At 45.1% G+C, this 26,349-nt stretch overlaps 1 protein-coding gene across 2 annotated transcripts in view; it reads right to left on the reverse strand.

The window, feature by feature from the left end:
• Positions 1 to 26,349, reverse strand: part of CLIC5 (chloride intracellular channel 5) — a 150,497-nt gene that overhangs the window by 66,927 nt on the left and 57,221 nt on the right. Inside the window, exon 1 of one of the 2 annotated variants that reach the window (XM_066596284.1) lies at positions 10,241 to 10,572. The exons of the other annotated variant lie outside the window; for it this stretch is intronic. Coding sequence (XP_066452381.1) covers positions 10,241 to 10,303 — 63 coding nt within the window. The 5' untranslated portion in view covers positions 10,304 to 10,572. Of the gene's footprint in view, positions 1 to 10,240; positions 10,573 to 26,349 lie in introns of those variants that run through there. 2 annotated transcript variants of the gene reach the window in all.

A 26,349-nucleotide genomic window follows, 5' to 3' on the forward strand; every position in this document is an offset into this window, starting at 1 on the left:
GAAATTCCCCTCGCTCAGGCGCAACTACGCTCCATGCCCTTACATCTGTAAAAAATACGGACAGAAAATGCGCCCGTGTAAATGAGCTCTAAAGGGGTATTCCGGCACTTGCATGCCATAAATGTACTAGTTGTGGGACCCCCTCTGTCAGGGGAATCGGGGATCCTGTACACAGGTATAGCAACGCTTAACTTGACGTGTTAGTCCGCGCACAGAACGTTTCTTGTCTTGTCAACGGCTGCTGTTGTGTTGAGATAACTTATCAGGTTATCAGCGCTGGGTCCCATTTTTCTACTCCTCATTGGGGCTTATTTATGAATAAATGTGTAATTGGCGCCAGTTTTATACTAGTTCCCGGCATGTGTAATGAACGCCATATTTATGAACGGCGCTTGTAAACGTGGTGAATACGTAGAAGCGCCAGAAGAAAGACTAGATTGGCCAAAAATTTAAAAAATGCGCCAAATTTTGACAACGTTTACAAAAGAGACACACACCTGAAAACAATCAATAATGGAGGCATAAGAAGCTGAGGTGCCCCACAATTAGATGTTAGACGCGCCAAAATTCACGTTTGATGTGCCGAATTGGGAGTGTTTGCGTTTGCTCAAAATTTACCCCAGAGTGCGTGCTGAGGCGCTGTTTATACCGAGCGGCGTTAGCGTCTGGAATCTCTGCCGTGTAAAGAATGCCACCCCGCTAAAATAATAACACATGGTTGAAGTGTTTATAAAAACAGGAGTAATGCGAGCGCCAATATGACGAGGGATGAGCCAAAAAGAATGTTCAGTCGCGCCTAAAAACCACACAGATGCGCCAAAAGGAAGAAGCTTTTTTGACTGCGCTCAACATTCACCTCAGAGTCATCTAAGATTGCGCAAGAAAATTGTGTGAAATTCAGGAAATACGTAGCGAGCGCCATAAAGTACGCCAGCCTATTACCTATGGCGTTGAGACCAACGTTTACTTGGTCTGATCTACCAAGTAAATTACGCCACGACTATGGCGAAAAAGGTTTTTATAAATAAGCCCCATTATGTCTTTTGGGGGGGGGGGGGGGTAGGAGAACGCAGGCACAGCATTCTACATCAGAGTTATGGAAGCAGACACAATCTACATGCCAGCGCTCATGTGCCCATGCATCTCCCCCCGCTCTCTGCCAGCCTGCTATACAAGGTCAGCCATAGAAACTAGGCCGGCACCACACTCTTATGAAAGCTGACTGAAAGAAAATCTGCCTGTTGCCCATGGCAACCAATCACAGCGCAGCTTTCATTTCTCATACCGCTGAGGTAGAACGAAAGCTGCTCTGTGATTGGTTGCTATGTCTTATACCGCTGAGGTAAAACGAAAGCTTTTAGATAGCTTTTATAAGATTGCGATGCCGCCTACTTTTCCATGGCCGACCGTATACAGCCTCCGGCCTCTGTAGTCGAAAGCTGTCAGTGAGACCCATGAACCCGGGAAATAACACATTTATGGACTTCAGAATTGCATGACTAGCAATCATTGGAGTTGCTCTGCATACAGAAATAGGAGTTGTCCGATATGAACACATGGCCACCAAGGGCAATGCACTTAAATGGAACTGAGCTGCAATACCAAACACAACCCACAGACAAGAGTGGCGCTATTTCTTTCAATTAAAAAAACGTGTTTTCTAATCTCAGACAAGCGCTTCCATGCTAGATGTCTTCCGCTCTTGGCTACTTTTAACTCTGAGCTGGCAGAGAGCCGGCTATCGCCACATATGACATAGCGTTGCTATGGAAAGCACAGACCCGCTGTCCGCAAGCGGAGCATTATAGCGATTCTTCGCTCACAGGATTCAAATTACGGCATGCTGTGATTTGCCGCGATTCTCCGCGGTGAGCCTATCTATCAGATAGGCTCAGCGCTGACACCTGACAGCTCTCCCCCCTCCTCCCCTGCGGCGCTAGCGATATTCCGTCTTGGCCGTGGACAGGGGGCCTAAAGGAAAAGCGCAGTATTATCATCAGTGATGTATAGAGAAGAGAGCGGCCCTACAACTAAGATGAAAAGGGCATTATACCCTTTCCATGACCATCGGGTCCACTTCTCACCCCTTGCTTGGTAATGATGCAGTTGATGCAGAGAGGAGGGTCCTGCTATTCTCATATATACATATGGCCACCTCAGGCCAGCCAGAAGTAGCACCAAGTTTCAACTGATGTGCACCCCTATATATATGCCAATGTGATAAAGTTTCCAAAAGGCGGATATAAGATATCTTTCGACACTACTTGCAAATACAGAAATTTGGCTGCAGATGCGGTCACTTCTGGGCCCGTTCTCTGCACCTGCATATACAGTACATGAAAGATATTTCCTGTTGTTGGTTCAGACACAGTGCACAAGGTACATGACTTTCTGAAAAATCACATGACATCGTTGGCCTGCGCGGAGAGGATACAAGCAGTATCTGAATCGGTTGTATGGCCTGTTGCTTTGTGCAGAGTCTTTGGCGCCTGATGGGATGGCAATAGACAGGGGTGTAACTATAGCAAGTACAGAGGTTGCGGTATTACAAATGAAGCAGGGGGCCCTGTGCAGATTTTGTATCAGGAGCCCCGCTACACCTCTAGTGGCCAAATAGGTTTACTACAGAATGACTGAGCCTCGTGTGGCGCTCTCGCTCACGACCTGAAGGTTGCAAGTTCAATCCCTTCCTGGTTCAGGTAGCCGGCTCAAGGTTGACTCAGCCTTCCATCCTTCCGAGGTCGGTAAAATGAGAACCCAGCTTGGTGGGGGGTAATAAATGAATTACGTGAAAGCGCTGCGGTATAAGTTGGCGCTATACAAATAAGATTATAGTGACAGAATACAACTACATCTGACTTCTCACCCACCTCCAAAAAGGCACTGGACCAATTAGTGCTTACAACCATGCTTACTAGTTCGGCTTGCAGATGTCAGGTTCCCTTTTAATCCACGTGAGTATTATAATTGCAGAATTATTTCCCTCCTCAGCAAATGATTGTGAAACTATCAAAACAAGGAAAAGGGAAAATTTCTGGGAAAATCTGGTAAAATATTGGCTTTCCCCCTGGAGATGTGCTGATTGGAGTTGTCACATGTGTTATTACTGCATTGTTCCGTGTTCTAATACATAGGAGGTCATTCTGCAGCCTCAGTAAAGCACATCTCTCTATACAGGCAAACTGGGCACTTGCCAAGGACACCAGGAAAGGGGCAGCTCTCAAGTCGCACATTAGGTGATTTACAAGCCACATCTCCTTTTTGCAGAGCTTGGATTAGAGCAACTACATTAATAAATCTGTCCCTTTGAGTATAAAAACTGGAACAATCATCTTTATTTGTGCTCTTCGGTCTGCGCTGAAACAGGTGCACGGCTTGTCCCGGTGGATCAGAGCCTTCCATTTAACCAAACCCTACAGATGTGTAAGTGCCGTGTGATTTGTATGTTTTCAATCAAAGCCGCACATACAATAGTAGCAGACTATATGACTACTATGGGGCCCTTGGAGAGAGGGGGCCCTCAGCTCTGATTGCACCATCCACATTGCTACTGCATAGCGATAAAGTATGCAGGACCTTCCGCCAAAGAGCGGGTGGCAAAACTGGGCACCATGATGGAGGATGCATTGAAGGTCTTGCTATAGGGGCCATGTCTTCTATGTTCAGCCTGGGCATGGAAAGAAGAATCTTCTCATTCACAGATAACAAGCCAAGGCCCTGCTCAAAACACAAAGTATATAAAAAAAATCCAGAAGTCATTATGTACTGATCTTAAGGGTGCGTTCACACGAGCGCATAAACGGCGCGTTTTTGCGACCAAACGTATATACGTGACCATCTGAGGCAATGGTTTCGAATGTATTCGTTCACATGGGCGATTTTACGGTGCGTAAAAACGGCAATTCGAAAAAAACGGAACATATGCGACCGAAATACGCGCCAACGCATATTCGATCGCCGAAAAGACCGTTTGCAAAGTAGGAACAAACGAAAATACGCTTTCTAGCTCTGGTCGTGATCGGTGAAAAACGATCGCTCGGGCGATTATACGTTGCGCTCGTGCGAACGTAAATACGCCTACGCTCGTCTGCCCGCACCCTAAAACTGGAAACTGCCCTCCACCTCCGGGTGCAGGGATGGTCTGGTTTAGAAAAAATCCCTGTAAATGAATTCTGAGTTACTAATGGGGTCCGCATGCAGGACCTTCATCTATCACCCACCGAGGCGACCCGATACAAAGTGTGTGCACTATAAAATTAGCCAATAATTTAAATGGAAACAGTATAATGCTTCTCATCTTTTGGGGCACTGTATTATAATTCAGCACAGATTACAGGATGGGGGGGGGTTACCCTATTCAGGAGCGTCATCTATTATCCAAAGCTACAAATGGCATCTCTCACCACGGAGGAGCCTGGCACGTGCATGCAATACACAGCCTGTTAAAGGGGTTCTCTGACCTTTAAAAAAAACTTGCCCCACAGTAGGAAATGGTATAAATAATTCAAAAGCCATTATTGATCGACTACATATCCCTGTCCAGCGCTGCTCTCCACTCCTCATTGACACAGGAGGTGGTGACGTCATTTCACTGCTTACCTGGACATGCAGCCAATCAATGGCATGAGCAGTCATGTGTGCATGACTGGCATGTGACCTCTGAGGGCACCGATTGGCTGCAGAGGCCATGTGAACAATGAACGTGACGTCCTTGCTTCTTTTATTTAGCGAAGGGGATTGGGTCGGCACAGTGGATTGGTGAGTAATGGCTATTTAAATTTTTTTATGCCATTCCTTACTTTTGGACAAATCTTTTTTATCCCCTTTAGGACGCGGCCCCTTTTTCTTTTTCCATTTTAGTTTGTTCCTCCCCTCTTCAAAAAAATCATAACTCCTTTATTTACCCATCGACATCGCTGTATGATGTACTGAAAAACTTAAAAAAAATTCTAAGTGGAGTAAAATGAAAAAAACCAAAACAACATTCCACCATCTTTCAGTGCGTCTTGTTTCTACGGCGCACAAACTGCAACAAAAGCGACATGATAACTTTATTCTATGGGTCGGTACGATTACTACAATACCAAATTTGTATAGTTTTATTTTACTGTACTACTTTTTTTTTTCAAAGACAATTTTTTTCAATTATTTTCTGCGGTCATCTTCTGCGCGCAATAACGTTTTATTTTTCCGTCAGCGTAGTTGAGCAAGGGCTCATTTTTTGCGGGATGTCCTGAAGTTTCTGATAGCACCAATTCAGAATACATATGACTTTTTGATGACTTTTTATTGCGTTTTTTCGGGGAGACAGGGTAACTAAATAAGTGCATTTCTGGCGTTCTTTATTTTTTTTTTTGGACGACGTTCACCATGTGGAAAAAACAATGCATTACTTTGATAGATCGGACTTTTACGGACGCAGCGATACTAAATATGTATTTTTATTTTATGATTTAGATTTTATAATTACAGATATGGCAAAAGGGGGTGATTTAAACTTTTATAACTTTTATTTTAAATAAAACTTTATTGATTTTTTTAAACTTTACTTTTAAGTCCCTCTGGTGGACTACAACCAGCGATGCTTTGATCACTCCTGCAGTATGATGTAATGCTATAGTATTACGTCATACTGCCATTTGACAGGCAGTCTATCAAGCTACCCCACGGGGATGGATGGCTTAATAGGCAGTCTGCTAAGGCAGCCCTAGGGCCTTTCAGAAGGCCCCCGGCTGCCATGACACCTGCACAGCTCCCCCCATCTCACCGCAGGGGGCGTACAGGATTTAAATGCCGCTGTCAGAATTGACAGCGGCATTTAAAGGGTTAATAGCTGACGCCCGCACTGTATAAAGAGAGGTCGCCCGTGACCTCTCTTCATACGTACTCTGACGCTCAATGACGTACCCTTACGTCCTGGAGCGGGAAGAAGTTAAAGGTCGGAAAACCCCTTTAATCTCAGTGGAAACTGTGTAATACTAAATTTGCCCTGTGGTGGCACCGCATATAAAGGCCGCCTGCACATGGGCGGATTTGCATTGCAGAATCTGGAGCGGGCATCCACCTCCGGATTCCGTAGCAAATACCGCCCATAGCACACGAGCAAAATTCAATTTTGATTTTCCGCTTGCAGAGGGAAAATCGCAGCATGCTCCATTTTTGCGCTGATTTCTTGCGGACGGCTTCCATTGAAATCAATGGAAGCCTTCCGATCAGTGTCCCTTCCGCAATTGACAGTTGAAGCTTTAACCCCTTAAATCTAAAGGGCATATCTGTACCCCCTACGGCTACAGAATTTGTATGGAGCTGATCGCGGCTGTTAACCCTTTTAATACTGCAATCAATTTTGACAGTGGTATTTAAATGCCACAGTCAGCAATCGGAGTCTCAAACAGCCCCCTCGCAAGGAGATCGCGAGGTGCCATTAGGTTGTCATGGCAGTTCAGGGCCTTCTGAAGAAAGTACAGTCTGGTCAGGCAGGGCTGGCATAAGATGCTGGGCCTGAATACACTACATTGTGCTCAGTGCGGCTGAATTAGGCTTGTTGCAAGCTGGAGCACCTGCTACAGACCCTCCCATGAGGACCAGACAGACACTGACAATGAGAGAGAAAGCAGCATAATTTAAAGGGCCAGTACCCCAAGTTTACACACTTTTTATTCTGATCTTCCTAGGCCCCACCTACCAACAATGTGACTACACATAACATTTTGATGACCCTGTCTATTTTTCTTGGCCCCATCTGCTAGTCATTTGGACCCACCTGCAACATGAGGCCACGTTTTTTTCATTATATGTTCCTAATATGCCCCTAGCATTGGAGCCAAGGAACTTCAAGTTACATATCTGCTTAGAAGCTTCTACATATGGCCAACAACATAACCAAATGTGATGACATCACACAGAAGCTGCACTTTGTCCTAACTTTACCGTGACTTCTAAATTGTTGCCGTAGTAACTCAAGCAGAGGAAAGTTTAGTGACTTCAATGGCGTAAAAGTTACATGATGCGATTCAAGTGACATGACCTGCAATGCCTGGGATCACAAAGTCGTAACCTGAGCTTCCACATAACATGCAAGACATGTCATCGCTCCCCTGGGCACAGTAACGCAGTCACATGATGAGTGCGACCACATGGCTGGCACTGGCTTACTGATCCCCCTGGTTCCTACCAACATATCACCGGTATAACATTCCAAGTACTCTAACAATATACATAAATTGGTCACAATGGTGAGTATACAACCTGGAGGCTCACCAAGATGGAAAGGTGACAACAACGGTGCATGAGGCACTCTGTACCGCGTGCCTCACTGGTGCCATAACTTTTAGTTCAATTGAAAACGTATTGAAAGCTCCAAAATACACAAATCTGATACCCTCATAAAAAAGTGGAGCTTAACCCTTTTAGGATTTTAATTCAGTCAATTGAACTATGGGACAAATATGTTCCTTGGTCCTTAAAGGGTTAAAAGCAACCTTCCAATCCAGAAACAAAGATGGCCATGCCAGCTTCTTTGACTACCTGACGCACGCTGTACATTAGTATGTATCATTAGTCGATGGGCTTATTCAGACGACTGTATTTACGCAGGTATTTCGCTGCATAAAAAAGGTCGCAGAAAAAAAGCGATCATGTGATGCATTGGAATCCAATGGGTTCATTCAGACAAAATCGCAGCAAATCCTCATTCATACGATTATACGGTGCGTACAGGCGAACGTAAAAATGCATATGGTCGTGTGAGGGAGGCCTAAGGGCAGCTTCTCAGGGCCGTGAGCGTTCTTGCAAGCGCCTGATCATAACGAATTTGCGCCGTGAACAAGGAACTTTTGCGCATGTATCAGCACATTTTACTGTACTCTTTTGCGCATGCAGGGCATGCTCACATGGGCATGAGACCCCCACTCTTATTTAAAAGGCTACTTAGCCTAATGAGGTCCAGATGTGTTCTTTTTACCATGAACACATGCGTATTTTGTGCATCCCGTTGCGTATTGCGTCCACATTTGCGCCTCCCCTATAGCTTTCTATAAGGCAATTAGGTATGCAAATCTGCACAAAGTAGAGCAGGTCCTAAAAAAGCGCAAGGAAAAGAGATGAGAATGAACCCATTTATACCAATGATTTCAAAGGTTGTGCAAGAAAGAGGTCAAGTAAGGTTGGCTGCACACGGGCATTGCAGAATCTGGAGCAGGCATCCGACTCCGGATTCCGCAGCAAATACTGCCCATAGCATGCTATGCAAAATCGCTTTTCCATGTCCACGAGTAGAAGTCAATTGCAATTTTCTGCTTGCAGAAGGAAAAACGCAGCATCTCCTATTTCAGCGCAGATTCCACGCGGGCGGCTTCCATAGAAGTCAATGGAAGCCATCCGATCTGCGGCCCTTCCGCAATGACATTGCGGAAGGGTCGCAGATTTCGTGTCATCGCTAGGTGATAACACAAGAAAAGCAGCCAGCTTTAAAAATAAATTCTGTGCTGCGCGTGTCCGACGACTCGGCGTGCGAACCATCTGCAGTATAGAAGAAAAGAAGAAACAGCAGGTACGTGCGGATACGGCCACGAGCATGGTCTGACTCCGCTGCGGGATTCTGAATACGGAATCTGAACCGCTCGTGTGAATAAAACAAGGTAGTAAAAAGAGAAGCGATCTGTAGTACATCAGTATTGTATATAAATCAGTATCCAGTAAATGACGTGTTAATTCCGATAATCCAACATCTGATCATCTAGATTCTAGATGGTCTGGTAATGTGGTGCTTTGTACTAGAATTTCAAATCATTTCCATGATTAGAACCTGCATGTGGATATTCACAATGAATGCGCCTTAAGGGCTCATTTGCACTGGCGTAATTACGCAGCGCATTACGCATACATTTTTTATGTGCGTAAGGGCTAATGTCCACGAGCATTTCTCAATACGTATTACGCGTTGCACACGGGCATGATACGCGGTGAATGGAGGCAATGACGGTTAATGGACTGCCATTCTTCCATGCACACCAGCGTGTGGACGCAGCGTTTACATACGCAAGAGAAAGAGATGCTCTATTTCTCTGCTTATGATGCAGAGCCTTATTTCGGCTCTGTATCGAAACGCTGTCCCTCTGCAGGCGTTGCCAATGGGCAGCATTTCGATACGCATCCTCGCTCTAAACAGAGCAGGGAATTCGGAAAAAAAAAATCCACACTGCGCACGTCCGTGACGTCAGATTCCCAGACATGCACAGTGCATACCTGGCTGATATGCGATCTCTGTTGGCTCTCTGCCAGCAGAGCGAACAGAACCGCACCGTGTTACGCATATGATCGTGGAAATGAGCCCTAATATGCAGCGAGTAGAACCCATTGATTTCAGGGGGTTCATGCACAAATGTGTATTTTTCATGCGAATTTCTGTCTCGTGAAAAATTATGCAGAATGTCCTATTTTGTTCCCTTGTGCATTTTTTTCGCAAAAACACAGCAGAAGAGCCAAAAAGAAAAGAGGAAGGCTGTCGCTTAGTGATTAGACGGGTATCCACAGCCCATACGCAATGTTATTTGCATATGAGCTGCGGGTTGGACAGCTCCATTGACTTCAATGGAGGCCGTCCATAGGGAGTCCACGGCAAAACAGATCATGCTGCGTAATTCGTATCCGCGAGTGTGAAGGTAAAATCGAAACTACTTGCCTTTCAATGCCTGCGTTTTGCTGTGGAAAATCCGTGCGGATCTCAATTGCGGAATCCGCAATACAAATCCAGTCGCGTGACCCGGCCAAATAGTGCAGCAGGTCAGATTTTCAGACCATTCGCAGACTTCACCAGGTGACAACGCAGGGGCGGGCATAAATAATACATCCCCTGACTCACCGTCACCTACTCACACAGCACCTATCACTTTATGGTGCTGTTCGCAGGTGACAAGTTCCCTTTAAAAAATTGCTACATAGTCCACAAGAAGAAGTTACATAGAAACACTACAGTAACTGCAGAGCACATGGATCTTCACTCGCCTCAGCCCACACTGCTCATGTCTAACTTGTAATTAAAATTTTAATGAGCTTAGAAACAAGCAGAACTCCAAACACACAAAAGGACGTCAGAACTGTCCACACGACAAACAATAAGAAGTGCTTCATCCACAGAATTATGGGACTGCGGGGAATTCTTGTACGTTTTCCCAGTGGGTCAGCCAAGATCGTTCCATACTGTATCAATGATGTAACTCATGGAGCTTAGCGGACTTACCTTTACAAACAGTTCAATCTCTGGGTCCTTCTCCTCTCCATTAGAAGGAACACAATCGGACATTTTGGTAAAATATATTTTTTGGGGAATTTTTTTTTTTAATAGTAAAAAAAACAATAAAAAAATAAATTAGATGAAAAAAACTAAAAGCACTGGATAAATTATCCCCTGAGTAGGTGAGATTTAGGAGACATCCTCTGGTTTGGAGATCAGCATAAGACCTGAATGGCTTGCAGGAGAGCAGTCATGATCCAGTTCTGCTTCACTGGCAATCTAAAGAGAGCAACAAGTCCTCAGCTGGATACAGTATCCTCATCTGTCAGCGATCACTTCACACTGACAGACCAAAATAGCCTGCAGCCAAAGAGCAGAGGAGTGGCTCCAGGCCTGGGAATGGCCGCTCTGCACCTATAGCAAGCCCCTGGGCCAGGCTGGCCCTCCTCCCAGTACAGTGTGAACAGTGCAGAGGAAAGCCCGTCCTGCCTGCCTGCCTCCCGCACTCAGCGTGCTTACCGAACTGCAAAGGATACTAAATGTTTGCAGAACTGGAAGTTAGAAACATATTTACTAAATTGTAAAACTTTTGTTTTTAGTTTTGCAAAATTCTAAAATATAAGATCCTTTTTTATTGTGTAAAAAAAGTTGCAAAATGGGAATTTTATAAATATTTTGCACCATTAATATTTGCAGAATGATAACATGTTTGCAATCCAGAACATGATAGAAATATCTACAGACACTGTAAAATATAGGACCGTTCGTCTGTAACTGTAAGCTATATTGAGTGTAGGTGCCCCCTAGTGTCAGCTAGAAGACCACTGTGTTAGTGGCCACTCAGGAGCTCCATGACCATTTAAAAAGCAGGAGGCTGCAGGTTCTGGGCATTCGTGCAAATCACAGAACTTCAGTAGTGTATATAACTTATAGTAGGGAGTTTCTTGTTCCTTATAATAAACACTTTAGCTGCTGCAGAACCTCTTTATTAGGAGTAAGTATTTTATTCCAGTGCATGATTCAGAATAAACCATCAACCTTTTCATAAAGAATGACTGCAGAATCTGAGGTGAGTATTATGATGTTCTGCAGCAGCTGAGGTTTGTATTATGATGTTCTGCATCAGGTGCTTTGGGTAGTATGAAGCTTTTTAGCAGCTGATGTGTGTTATGATGTTCTGCAGCAGCTGAGGTGTGGGATGTTCTGCAGCAGCTGATGTGTGTTATGATGTTCTGCAGCAGCTGAGGTGTGTGTTGTTCTGCAGCAGCTGATGTATGTTATGATGTTCTGCAGCAGTTGAGGTGTGTGATGTTCTGCAGCAGCTGAGGTGTGCGATGATGTTCTGTAACAGCTGCAGTGTGTATTCTGATCTTCTGCAGCAGCTGAGGTGTGTATTATATGGTTCTGCAGCAGATGGTGTATATTATGATGTTCTGCAGCAGCTGAGGTGTGTATTATGATGTTCTGCAGCAGCTGAGGTTTGTATTATGATGTTCTGCATCCGGTGCTTTGGGTAGTATGAAGCTTTTTAGCAGCTGATGTGTGTTATGATGTTCTGCAGCAGCTGAGGTGTGTGATGTTTTGCAGCAGCTGAGGTGTGTGATGTTCTGCAGCAGCTGATGTGTTATGATGTTTTGCAGCAGCTGAGGCGTATGTTATGATGTTCTGCAGCAGTTGAGGTGTGTGATGTTCTGCAGCAGCTGAGGTGTGCGATGATGTTCTGTAACAGCTGCAGTGTGTATTCTGATCTTCTGCAGCAGCTGAGGTGTGTATTATATGGTTCTACAGCAGATGGTGTATATTATGATGTTCTGCAGCAGCTGAGGTGTGTATTATGATGTTCTGCAGCAGCTGAGGTGTGTATTATGATGTTCTGCAGCAGCTGAGATGTGTATTATGATATTCTGCAGCAGCTGAGGTCTGTATTATGATGTTCTGTAACAGCTGCAGTGTGTATTATGATGTTCTGTAACAGTTGAGGTGTGTATATTAATGATCACATCAGTTACTGTGAGTAGTATAATGTTCTGCAGCAGCTACGTGAAGTATGATGTTCAATAACCGCAGCAGCTGATATGAGTGTTATGATGTTCCGCAGCTGCTGCTGCGTGTATTATGATGTTCCACAACCACAGCAGCTGATATGAGAATTATGAGTTTCTGCAGCAGCTGAGGTGTGTAATATGATGTTCTGCAGCAGCTGAGGTGTGTATTATGATATTCTGCAACAACTGAGGTATGTATTGTGATGGTCTATGTCAGCTGAGAAACTGTACTGTATAAAACAGAATGCAGCTGCCGAAGAACCTCTTTTAGTAAGTCCATGTTCACATTTGCGTTTTAGGTTCAGAGCGCAGACCCCCTAGAAATTTGAGCTATTTCATCTGACAAAATACTACGTGGCATTCCAGAAGCCTGAAGTACCTTTATTATAGTCAATGGGGTCTGATGGGCGCTACTCATTTCCATCTTATAACGGATCTGCTCCCTTCTGGGATTCCATGTGCCTTTTCCCATAATGCAACAGAAAAATAAAAACACCAATTGCGGATATGAACATAGCCTAAACAGTACCTGTACATGTCAGTCAGATGTAGGCACAGGAGCGTCCTATAAAGCTGATCTGTGATAGATTTTCACTGCAGGAAGAGGTAAGCAGCACCTATGTAGAGACGCTCATCTCTGTATGATTGTCAGGTTCTAACTAGTAATCAACGATTAGAAGAATAATTATATTCATGTTGGTATCGGGCCAATTTCACAAAAATCATTGTGAATTCGACTCCCATTAAAGTCAATGGGAGTAAAAATCGGGTTCACTAATCTGCCCTCCCCAGTGCAACCAAAGCCCCCTAAATTGCATATGAATGCAGCCAATGATCTGGGGAACACTCCAACCAGAAAATTAGTAAAACATAGTATACAGCAGTATAGGGGTTAATTGTAGCACAGCGGTGTCACTGAAAACAAAAGAAGTCCAGCATAGAGTCTCCTACATCAAAAGTTGCACACATGAGGTGTGCTGCTTGTTTTAAAAACAATGTCATAAATTTTACATGGACAAATCCTGGCAGGTGGAGACAACACTCAAGCACGGGCCTTCTCCTAGAAACAACTGTAGAGCTACAGATGTTTCTTGTGCTTTAGAAAATGTAAATTTTGGGAGAAGGAAGAAACATTGCAGAAGGAGAGCAGCAGCAACAGCACCACAACCACCAGCAGCAGCACCACCAGCAACAACAGCACCACCACCAGCAACAACAGCACCGGCAGCACTACCACCACCAGCAACAACAGCAGCAGCACCACCACCAGCAACAACAGCACCACCATCACCAGCAGCACTACCACCACCAGCAACAATAGTACCAGCAACACTACCACCAGCAGCACTACCACCACCAGTAACAACAGCACCACCACCAGCAACAACAGCACCAGCAGCACTACCACCACCAGTAACAACAGCACCACCACCAGCAGCACTACCACCACCAGTAACAATAGCACCACCAGCAACAACAGCATCACCACCAGCAACAGCAGCACTACCACCACAAGCAACATCAGCATCACCACCAGCAACAACAGCACCGGCAGCACTACTACCACCAGTAACAACAGCACCAGCAGCACTACCACCACCAGTAACAACAGCACCAGCAGCAGCATCACCCCCAGCCGCAACAGCACTTTGAGAGCACAGTGTGGTCTCTGATAAAAATCTGAGCTCAGTTATATGTGAGTAAAAATTGCCAGCGTGCTAACTAATCAGAGGACTCTGCCATGGATGTGCAGAAGTCAGGTGAAATCCACGCCTGTGCACAGACCCATCATCATCTTCTTTGTACAGAGAAAAAAAAATGATTGGGTGTCAGTGCATTCAATGTCTTGGTCTTCTCCCTCTAGTTGTGTAGACTACCGGATTGATATCCATGACGCTGAAAGATCAAACAGCTCCTCAGACTGATCCATGAGGACTAGTTCAGAGGGTACGGGGGATTTGGCACAGTGTGAAGTAGAGGGGCGATGCTCATGGCCAAGTGGTGCAGACTGACTGCTGTTTGCCTGGGAAGAAGAGGAGGTGGTGATACTTGGGACATTATTCTACCAACTCCACCACCGACATGTCCCCTACCCCTTGCTTTCTTCATGTTTCCTTTTTTTTAAAGTTTTTTTTGTTCAGTTTTTGTGTAGTTTAATGTAACTCAGTTAATTTTGTAGTTAGCATAAAACCACTTCTAGCTGCATAAGGCCAGCAAATAATTCGTAGTAGCTTGATTAGCAACTTTGAACAACATCTGAGGCCGCTGACACACACTGTGTGTATTTGCTGTTTCCCTGTTTGGTTTTCTTTTTGTTTTATATTAACAAAAAAGCACTGCCAACTAAATAAGTCGCAATCCCTGTGAGGCACAATAGGTGAGAACAGAAGGCCACAGAGTACAGCTTGTGTCTTTATGAGCTGTCCCTGTTTGGTGCAACGTAAATGAATTCTCCAAACCCCACAACTGGCTGTGTAAGGTCTGCAAAAAAATTGTATTAGCCGGACTGGCGATTTTAAACTAAGGTCACAGAGAACTGCAAAGAACTGCAATATGCCCCACACGACGACGTATTTTGTCTGTCTGCTTTGCTGCTATGTATGGTGACAGCAGCTGAAACATACCCGCTCCCAATGTACAGACTACGTTTCGAATTGGCATATAAACATGATGCAGCTTCTTTCTCTCCTCCCTCCAATAGAATCCCATTTAAGGTCTATGCTGGAATACAAGCTTTCACAACCCGCAGCAATATATGCTCTGTAGAATATCTGTTTCTTACAACAGACCATGTGTTAAATAAGCATTTAAATGTGATGCAGCTTCTCTGTCCTGTGTTGCGCTATAAAAGGGTCGCTGGTTATACTGTGCCTACGTTATATATGTCTAGGTCATGTGATGCAGGTGTCTAATGAAAATACTTCTCATATACAGGATGGAGGACACATTTGGTGACATCAGCAATGTGCCCTGGTTGCTGATTGGCTGCACGCTGACCTCTACAACAGGCATTATGGGAAATTCGATTTTCCTGCAATTTTTGCCAAAAATCGGTTTGGACTAACCTGATTTGATATAGCGAATATCAGGATGATTATATCGCAGCCGATCAAGATGAGCAACACTAATTCTGACATCAAATTGTGATAGTTTACAGATTTATAGACGAGTCCATGAGAACTTTGTTTTAAGCATGCTGCCAATTCTGAACTGTTGCCCGCAGACCCAAGTACTGAGACATTGTAGGGTTATAGGTAAGACACTTCATGCTCTCCGCAGAGGGAGACCTTCAGAGAACATGAAATATTTACAGGCAGCAGCTCACTTCCTGGCTGCTTCTCATTTGCAGAATATTATTCATGCTGCTATTAGTCATTTTTACTAACGTGTAACTTTCTTTTTCAAGAAGATATACAAGTTTACTTGCAGCAGTAATTCACTGACCTGTGAGGCTGATACTGCAGATTAATGATTGATAAGATATAATACAGTAGGTGTAAAGTAAACTTTGTTTAAGCCTGCAACAATAGGTTATGTGTTTGATTGCGATTAGCCTTCTCCTGGTTCCTGCGCTACATTTCTGATTCCTGCACTACACAGCTCCTGTTTTCTATACTATATTTCTCTCCTGATACCAGAAATATACATCCACTCTCTCCTTGTTCCTGCACTACACTTCAGTTGGTTCCTGCACCGCATGTCGGATTCCTGCACTACGCTTCTCCTGGCTTCTGTACACCTCCTGGTTCCTGCACGTCTACTGCTTCCTGCACTTTCCTGGTCCCTGCACATCTGCTGGTTCCTGCACTTCACTTCTAACTTGAAATAAATTAAAATAAAATAACGTCTGTATGTCACCTGGTTCCTGCACTTCTCATGGACCCTGCACATCTACTGATAACTGCATTTCACTTTTCCTGGTTTCTGTATGTCTCCTGCTTCCTACACTTTTCCTGATCCCTGCATGTCTACTAGTTCTTGCACTACACTTCAAGTTTCTGTATGTCTCCTGGTTCCTGCACTTCTCATAGACCTTGCACGTCTACTGGTAACTGCATTTCACTTTTCCTGGCTTCTGTATGTCTCCTGATCCCTGCATGTCTACAGGTTCCTGCACTACACTACTAGCTTCTGGTTCATGCCCTTCTCCTGGTTCCTGCTCGTCTACTGGTTCCTACACATCTACTGGTTCCTGCAGTTCACTTCTAGCTTCTGCATGTCTCCTGGTTCTTGCATTTCACTTCTAGCTTCTGTACATCTAGTTCCTGCACTTTACTTCTAACTTCTGTATGTCTCCTGGTTATTGCACTTCACTTCTAGCTTCTGTACATCTCCTGGTTCCTGTACATATCCTAGTTTCTGCTCTTCTCCTTATCCCTGCAAGTCTACTGGTTCTTGCACTACACTTCTAGCTTCTGTACATCTCCTGGTTCCTGCCCTTCACTTCTAGCTTCTGTACATCTCCTGGTTCCTGCACTTCACATCTAGCTTCTGTATGTCTCCTGGTTCGTGCATGTCTACTGGTTCCTGCACTTCACCTCTAGCTTCTGTATGTCTCCTAGTTTCTGCACTTCACTTCTAGCTTCTGTATGTCTCCTAGTTTCTGCACTTCACTTCTAGCTTCTGTACATGTCCTGGTTCCTGCATGTCTACTGGTCACTGCACTTCACTTCTAGCTTCTGTATGTCTCCTAGTTCCTGCACTTCACTTCTAGCTTCTGTACATCTCTTGGTTCCTGCACTTCACTTCTAATTTCTGTATGTCTCCTGGTTCCTGCCCTTCTCCTGATCCCTGCAACTCTACTGGTTCTTGCACTACACTTCTAGCTTCTGTACATCTCCTGGTTCCTGAACGTCTACTGGTTCCTGTACTTCACTTCTAGCTTCTTTATGTCTCCTAGTTTCTGCACTTCACTTCTAGCTTCTGTACATGTCCTGGTTCCTGCACGTCTACTGGTCACTGCACTTCACTTCTAGCTTCTGTATGTCTCCTAGTTTCTGCACTTCACTTCTAGCTTCTGTATGTCTCCTAGTTTCTGCACTTCACTTCTAGCTTCTGTACATGTCCTGGTTCCTGCACGTCTACTGGTCACTGCACTTCACTTCTAGCTTCTGTACATGTCCTGGTTCCTGCACGTCTACTGGTAACTGCATCTCACTTTTCCTGGCTTCTGTATGTCTCCTGATCCCTGCATGTCTACAGGTTCCTGCACTACACTACTAGCTTCTGGTTCATGCCCTTCTCCTGGTTCCTGCTCGTCTACTGGTTCCTACACATCTACTGGTTCCTGCAGTTCACTTCTAGCTTCTGCATGTCTCCTGGTTCTTGCATTTCACTTCTAGCTTCTGTACATCTAGTTCCTGCACTTTACTTCTAACTTCTGTATGTCTCCTGGTTATTGCACTTCACTTCTAGCTTCTGTACATCTCCTGGTTCCTGTACATATCCTAGTTTCTGCTCTTCTCCTTATCCCTGCAAGTCTACTGGTTCTTGCACTACACTTCTAGCTTCTGTACATCTCCTGGTTCCTGCCCTTCACTTCTAGCTTCTGTACATCTCCTGGTTCCTGCACTTCACATCTAGCTTCTGTATGTCTCCTGGTTCGTGCATGTCTACTGGTTCCTGCACTTCCCTTCTAGCTTCTGTATGTCTCCTAGTTTCTGCACTTCACTTCTAGCTTCTGTATGTCTCCTAGTTTCTGCACTTCACTTCTAGCTTCTGTACATGTCCTGGTTCCTGCACGTCTACTGGTCACTGCACTTCACTTCTAGCTTCTGTATGTCTCCTAGTTTCTGCACTTCACTTCTAGCTTCTTTATGTCTCCTAGTTTCTGCACTTCACTTCTAGCTTCTGTACATGTCCTGGTTCCTGCATGTCTACTGGTCACTGCACTTCACTTCTAGCTTCTGTATGTCTCCTAGTTCCTGCACTTCACTTCTAGCTTCTGTACATCTCTTGGTTCCTGCACTTCACTTCTAATTTCTGTATGTCTCCTGGTTCCTGCCCTTCTCCTGATCCCTGCAACTCTACTGGTTCTTGCACTACACTTCTAGCTTCTGTACATCTCCTGGTTCCTGAACGTCTACTGGTTCCTGTACTTCACTTCTAGCTTCTTTATGTCTCCTAGTTTCTGCACTTCACTTCTAGCTTCTGTACATGTCCTGGTTCCTGCACGTCTACTGGTCACTGCACTTCACTTCTAGCTTCTGTATGTCTCCTAGTTTCTGCACTTCACTTCTAGCTTCTGTATGTCTCCTAGTTTCTGCACTTCACTTCTAGCTTCTGTACATGTCCTGGTTCCTGCACGTCTACTGGTCACTGCACTTCACTTCTAGCTTCTGTATGTCTCCTAGTTCCTGCACTTCACTTCTAGCTTCTGTACATCTCTTGGTTCCTGCACTTCACTTCTAATTTCTGTATGTCTCCTGGTTCCTGCCCTTCTCCTGATCCCTGCAACTCTACTGGTTCTTGCACTACACTTCTAGCTTCTGTACATCTCCTGGTTCCTGAACGTCTACTGGTTCCTGTACTTCACTTCTAGCTTCTTTATGTCTCCTGGTTCGTGCATGTCTACTGGTTCCTGCACTTCACTTCTAGCTTCTGTATGTCTCCTAGTTTCTGCACTTCACTTCTAGCTTCTGTATGTCTCCTAGTTTCTGCACTTCACTTCTAGCTTCTGTACATGTCCTGGTTCCTGCATGTCTACTGGTCACTGCACTTCACTTCTAGCTTCTGTATGTCTCCTAGTTCCTGCACTTCACTTCTAGCTTCTGTACATCTCTTGGTTCCTGCACTTCACTTCTAATTTCTGTATGTCTCCTGGTTCCTGCCCTTCTCCTGATCCCTGCAACTCTACTGGTTCTTGCACTACACTTCTAGCTTCTGTACATCTCCTGGTTCCTGAACGTCTACTGGTTCCTGTACTTCACTTCTAGCTTCTTTATGTCTCCTAGTTTCTGCACTTCACTTCTAGCTTCTGTACATGTCCTGGTTCCTGCACGTCTACTGGTCACTGCACTTCACTTCTAGCTTCTGTATGTCTCCTAGTTTCTGCACTTCACTTCTAGCTTCTGTATGTCTCCTAGTTTCTGCACTTCACTTCTAGCTTCTGTACATGTCCTGGTTCCTGCACGTCTACTGGTCACTGCACTTCACTTCTAGCTTCTGTACATGTCCTGGTTCCTGCACGTCTACTGGTAACTGCATCTCACTTTTCCTGGCTTCTGTATGTCTCCTGATCCCTGCATGTCTACAGGTTCCTGCACTACACTACTAGCTTCTGGTTCATGCCCTTCTCCTGGTTCCTGCTCGTCTACTGGTTCCTACACATCTACTGGTTCCTGCAGTTCACTTCTAGCTTCTGCATGTCTCCTGGTTCTTGCATTTCACTTCTAGCTTCTGTACATCTAGTTCCTGCACTTTACTTCTAACTTCTGTATGTCTCCTGGTTATTGCACTTCACTTCTAGCTTCTGTACATCTCCTGGTTCCTGTACATATCCTAGTTTCTGCTCTTCTCCTTATCCCTGCAAGTCTACTGGTTCTTGCACTACACTTCTAGCTTCTGTACATCTCCTGGTTCCTGCCCTTCACTTCTAGCTTCTGTACATCTCCTGGTTCCTGCACTTGACATCTAGCTTCTGTATGTCTCCTGGTTCGTGCATGTCTACTGGTTCCTGCACTTCCCTTCTAGCTTCTGTATGTCTCCTAGTTTCTGCACTTCACTTCTAGCTTCTGTATGTCTCCTAGTTTCTGCACTTCACTTCTAGCTTCTGTACATGTCCTGGTTCCTGCACGTCTACTGGTCACTGCACTTCACTTCTAGCTTCTGTATGTCTCCTAGTTTCTGCACTTCACTTCTAGCTTCTTTATGTCTCCTAGTTTCTGCACTTCACTTCTAGCTTCTGTACATGTCCTGGTTCCTGCATGTCTACTGGTCACTGCACTTCACTTCTAGCTTCTGTATGTCTCCTAGTTCCTGCACTTCACTTCTAGCTTCTGTACATCTCTTGGTTCCTGCACTTCACTTCTAATTTCTGTATGTCTCCTGGTTCCTGCCCTTCTCCTGATCCCTGCAACTCTACTGGTTCTTGCACTACACTTCTAGCTTCTGTACATCTCCTGGTTCCTGAACGTCTACTGGTTCCTGTACTTCACTTCTAGCTTCTTTATGTCTCCTAGTTTCTGCACTTCACTTCTAGCTTCTGTACATGTCCTGGTTCCTGCACGTCTACTGGTCACTGCACTTCACTTCTAGCTTCTGTATGTCTCCTAGTTTCTGCACTTCACTTCTAGCTTCTGTATGTCTCCTAGTTTCTGCACTTCACTTCTAGCTTCTGTACATGTCCTGGTTCCTGCACGTCTACTGGTCACTGCACTTCACTTCTAGCTTCTGTATGTCTCCTAGTTCCTGCACTTCACTTCTAGCTTCTGTACATCTCTTGGTTCCTGCACTTCACTTCTAATTTCTGTATGTCTCCTGGTTCCTGCCCTTCTCCTGATCCCTGCAACTCTACTGGTTCTTGCACTACACTTCTAGCTTCTGTACATCTCCTGGTTCCTGAACGTCTACTGGTTCCTGTACTTCACTTCTAGCTTCTTTATGTCTCCTGGTTCGTGCATGTCTACTGGTTCCTGCACTTCACTTCTAGCTTCTGTATGTCTCCTAGTTTCTGCACTTCACTTCTAGCTTCTGTATGTCTCCTAGTTTCTGCACTTCACTTCTAGCTTCTGTACATGTCCTGGTTCCTGCATGTCTACTGGTCACTGCACTTCACTTCTAGCTTCTGTATGTCTCCTAGTTCCTGCACTTCACTTCTAGCTTCTGTACATCTCTTGGTTCCTGCACTTCACTTCTAATTTCTGTATGTCTCCTGGTTCCTGCCCTTCTCCTGATCCCTGCAACTCTACTGGTTCTTGCACTACACTTCTAGCTTCTGTACATCTCCTGGTTCCTGAACGTCTACTGGTTCCTGTACTTCACTTCTAGCTTCTTTATGTCTCCTAGTTTCTGCACTTCACTTCTAGCTTCTGTACATGTCCTGGTTCCTGCACGTCTACTGGTCACTGCACTTCACTTCTAGCTTCTGTATGTCTCCTAGTTTCTGCACTTCACTTCTAGCTTCTGTATGTCTCCTAGTTTCTGCACTTCACTTCTAGCTTCTGTACATGTCCTGGTTCCTGCACGTCTACTGGTCACTGCACTTCACTTCTAGCTTCTGTACATGTCCTGGTTCCTGCACGTCTACTGGTAACTGCATCTCACTTTTCCTGGCTTCTGTATGTCTCCTGATCCCTGCATGTCTACAGGTTCCTGCACTACACTACTAGCTTCTGGTTCATGCCCTTCTCCTGGTTCCTGCTCGTCTACTGGTTCCTACACATCTACTGGTTCCTGCAGTTCACTTCTAGCTTCTGCATGTCTCCTGGTTCTTGCATTTCACTTCTAGCTTCTGTACATCTAGTTCCTGCACTTTACTTCTAACTTCTGTATGTCTCCTGGTTATTGCACTTCACTTCTAGCTTCTGTACATCTCCTGGTTCCTGTACATATCCTAGTTTCTGCTCTTCTCCTTATCCCTGCAAGTCTACTGGTTCTTGCACTACACTTCTAGCTTCTGTACATCTCCTGGTTCCTGCCCTTCACTTCTAGCTTCTGTACATCTCCTGGTTCCTGCACTTGACATCTAGCTTCTGTATGTCTCCTGGTTCGTGCATGTCTACTGGTTCCTGCACTTCCCTTCTAGCTTCTGTATGTCTCCTAGTTTCTGCACTTCACTTCTAGCTTCTGTATGTCTCCTAGTTTCTGCACTTCACTTCTAGCTTCTGTACATGTCCTGGTTCCTGCACGTCTACTGGTCACTGCACTTCACTTCTAGCTTCTGTATGTCTCCTAGTTTCTGCACTTCACTTCTAGCTTCTTTATGTCTCCTAGTTTCTGCACTTCACTTCTAGCTTCTGTACATGTCCTGGTTCCTGCATGTCTACTGGTCACTGCACTTCACTTCTAGCTTCTGTATGTCTCCTAGTTCCTGCACTTCACTTCTAGCTTCTGTACATCTCTTGGTTCCTGCACTTCACTTCTAATTTCTGTATGTCTCCTGGTTCCTGCCCTTCTCCTGATCCCTGCAACTCTACTGGTTCTTGCACTACACTTCTAGCTTCTGTACATCTCCTGGTTCCTGAACGTCTACTGGTTCCTGTACTTCACTTCTAGCTTCTTTATGTCTCCTAGTTTCTGCACTTCACTTCTAGCTTCTGTACATGTCCTGGTTCCTGCACGTCTACTGGTCACTGCACTTCACTTCTAGCTTCTGTATGTCTCCTAGTTTCTGCACTTCACTTCTAGCTTCTGTATGTCTCCTAGTTTCTGCACTTCACTTCTAGCTTCTGTACATGTCCTGGTTCCTGCACGTCTACTGGTCACTGCACTTCACTTCTAGCTTCTGTATGTCTCCTAGTTCCTGCACTTCACTTCTAGCTTCTGTACATCTCTTGGTTCCTGCACTTCACTTCTAATTTCTGTATGTCTCCTGGTTCCTGCCCTTCTCCTGATCCCTGCAACTCTACTGGTTCTTGCACTACACTTCTAGCTTCTGTACATCTCCTGGTTCCTGAACGTCTACTGGTTCCTGTACTTCACTTCTAGCTTCTTTATGTCTCCTGGTTCGTGCATGTCTACTGGTTCCTGCACTTCACTTCTAGCTTCTGTATGTCTCCTAGTTTCTGCACTTCACTTCTAGCTTCTGTATGTCTCCTAGTTTCTGCACTTCACTTCTAGCTTCTGTACATGTCCTGGTTCCTGCATGTCTACTGGTCACTGCACTTCACTTCTAGCTTCTGTATGTCTCCTAGTTCCTGCACTTCACTTCTAGCTTCTGTACATCTCTTGGTTCCTGCACTTCACTTCTAATTTCTGTATGTCTCCTGGTTCCTGCCCTTCTCCTGATCCCTGCAACTCTACTGGTTCTTGCACTACACTTCTAGCTTCTGTACATCTCCTGGTTCCTGAACGTCTACTGGTTCCTGTACTTCACTTCTAGCTTCTTTATGTCTCCTAGTTTCTGCACTTCACTTCTAGCTTCTGTACATGTCCTGGTTCCTGCACGTCTACTGGTCACTGCACTTCACTTCTAGCTTCTGTATGTCTCCTAGTTTCTGCACTTCACTTCTAGCTTCTGTATGTCTCCTAGTTTCTGCACTTCACTTCTAGCTTCTGTACATGTCCTGGTTCCTGCACGTCTACTGGTCACTGCACTTCACTTCTAGCTTCTGTATGTCTCCTAGTTCCTGCACTTCACTTCTAGCTTCTGTACATCTCTTGGTTCCTGCACTTCACTTCTAATTTCTGTATGTCTCCTGGTTCCTGCCCTTCTCCTGATCCCTGCAACTCTACTGGTTCTTGCACTACACTTCTAGCTTCTGTACATCTCCTGGTTCCTGAACGTCTACTGGTTCCTGTACTTCACTTCTAGCTTCTTTATGTCTCCTAGTTCCTGCCCTTCTCCTGATCCCTGCATGTCTACTAGTTCTTGCACTACACTTCTAGTTTCTGTATGTCTCCTGCTTATGTCTCCTGGTTCCTGCACTTCTCATAGCCTTTGCACGTCTACTGGTAACTGCATTTCACTTTTCCTGGCTTCTGTATGCCTCCTGATCCCTGCATGTCTACGGGTTCCTGCACTACACTTCTAGCTTCTGGTTCATGCCCTTCTCCTGGTTCCTGCACGTCTACTTGGTTCCTACACATCTACTAGGTTCTGCAGTTTACGTCTAGCTTCTGCATGTCTCTTGGTTCTTGCATTTCACTTCTAGCTTCTGTACATCTTCTGCTTCCTGCACGTCTACTGGTTCCTACACCTTACTTCTAACTTCTGTATGTCTCCTGGTTCCTGCCCTTCTCCTGATCCCTGCAAGTCTATTGGTTTTTGCACTACACTTCTGTATTCTGTACATCTCCTGGTTCCTGTACTTCACTTCTAGCTTCTGTATGTCTCCTAGTTTCTGCACTTCACTTCTAGCTTCTGTACATCTCCTGGTTCCTGCACGTCTACTGGTTCCTGCAACTCTACTGGTTCTTGCACTACACTTCTAGCTTCTGTACATCTCCTGGTTCCTGAACATCTACTGGTTCCTGTACTTCACGTCTAGCTCTTTTATGTCTCCTGGTTCCTGCACTTTTCCCTGGTCTCTGCATGTCTACTGGTTCCTATATTCACTTTTCCTGGCTTCTATATGTCTCCTAGTTCCTGCACTCTTCCTGATCCCTACTTGTTCACTGGTCTAGGCACTGCACTTCTCCAGGCTCCTTTACTTCACCTGGTTCCTTCACTACACTTCTAGTTCCTGCGTTTTCTCCTGTTTTCAATTAAAGGGGTTGTACCAGAATTACAAGTTGTCCCCTATCTACAGGATAGGAGATAACTGGCTAATTGATTGGGGTCTCCCTGCTGAGACCCCTGCCAATCTCAAGAATGGAACTCTTGTGTCTCACTCCGCCTATCCCTCTGAGGGTGACATCAGTGTGAATTGAGCACTGACCGAACATGCAAGGTCTGCGTTCCATTTTTCTTAATGGGGTTGACAGAAATAGCCTGGCTGTCTCCACAGTCCCATTGAAAGTGAATGAAGTCTTAGTGTGCTTGCGCTAACAGTGCTCCATTCGATCCTCTTCTAACTGGGTGGGTGCAGTATCCTCACTCTAAGGAGGACACGGAACCCTAGACGGACACGGAACCCCTGTTCTTGAGATTGTTGGTGGACTCATCGGTGAGACCTCAACCGATCAGCAAGTTATCCACAGGATAGGGTAACCTGGTACAACCTCTTCAGCAAAAGAACGGTGAGGGCATCGCCATGGCTCCCCCTACACTGTGTAACAATGTCTCCAACAATTCCAAACGGGGCTCTATCCAAATCAGGTCTACAGGCAGCCGGGTCCGCAATACTTACGGAAAAGATTCATACTCCGGCTAGCAGCTCATTATGTAACAGAAACATTTATTCGTATTAATTTCTGATTTTCTTGTTTTCTGGGCCAAAACAGAGATAGTACAAAAAGTGGGATGAAAAACATTATGTAGACCACAAACTGTAGTGTTTTCAGTGCTTAAGATTAGCCGGACCCTCTAATGTTGTTTTTTTAAGCCATTTTCAAGATCTTTGCTTGCTGTCATTGAATGGGATGATTCTTGCTTTCAAGTCACCTGTCTTTTGTGCACATCATATTAGAAGCACATGGTGTGAGCAGCTCTTTTATTTACCATTTTAAGCATTTTTCATGAATTCCTGTGACTACTGATCAGCTATATAAAAATCTGCATTGGTGGCAGGGTCACTTTAATATCCATCTAAGGGTACAGTGGGCAGGGATCATACTTATGGTAACAGGTGACACCAGTTTTGATGGGATTGGCCAGCAATCACATGGCTACAGCCCAGCAGCATCCTATGCTATTCTTTGCCTTGTATAAGCAGCATCATCTTGGCATACTGTATGCCGCTTATCTTCACCCATAGAAATCACATTTCTTTTTCGTCTGATCAGTTGGGCCAGCGATCCGCTGATCGGCAGGGATCCTAAATAGCGGACCCCTGCCCATCAACTATTGATGACCTATCCTGAGGACCGGTCATCAACAGGAAAAGTCCCGGACAACCCCTTTAATGAGAGAGTCAGGGAAGACAGCTGTCTTACAGTATGTCGATGACAACAAGAGCTGACAGGTCTTTGTGACAACGGCTTGCAGTGATCGCTGAGGCGCGCCTCCAGCACGGTTAGCTGAGATGTTTGTTAAAGAGGTATGGACTGCAGACTAGCATACCTCTATTATGATGATGTCAGAGGTTTCTCTCCAGCCCTCGCCAAACCTTACATAATACATTATGAATGATGGCACTATGAGTCATGTAGCGAACAACTCTGCCACAGCTGACTAACTCAGCTCCGCTACATCTGTATCATGCTCAATGCTGCTCAATAATCCAAGACCTTTCTTAAAGGGAGTCTGTCAGCTTGAACTTGCGATCCATTCTGCAGGCATGATGTTATAGAGTAGGAGATGTTGAGCAC

The sequence above is a fragment of the Eleutherodactylus coqui genome, chromosome 1 (assembly GCF_035609145.1).
Source record: "Eleutherodactylus coqui strain aEleCoq1 chromosome 1, aEleCoq1.hap1, whole genome shotgun sequence".
Taxonomy (NCBI): Eukaryota; Metazoa; Chordata; class Amphibia; order Anura; family Eleutherodactylidae; genus Eleutherodactylus; species Eleutherodactylus coqui.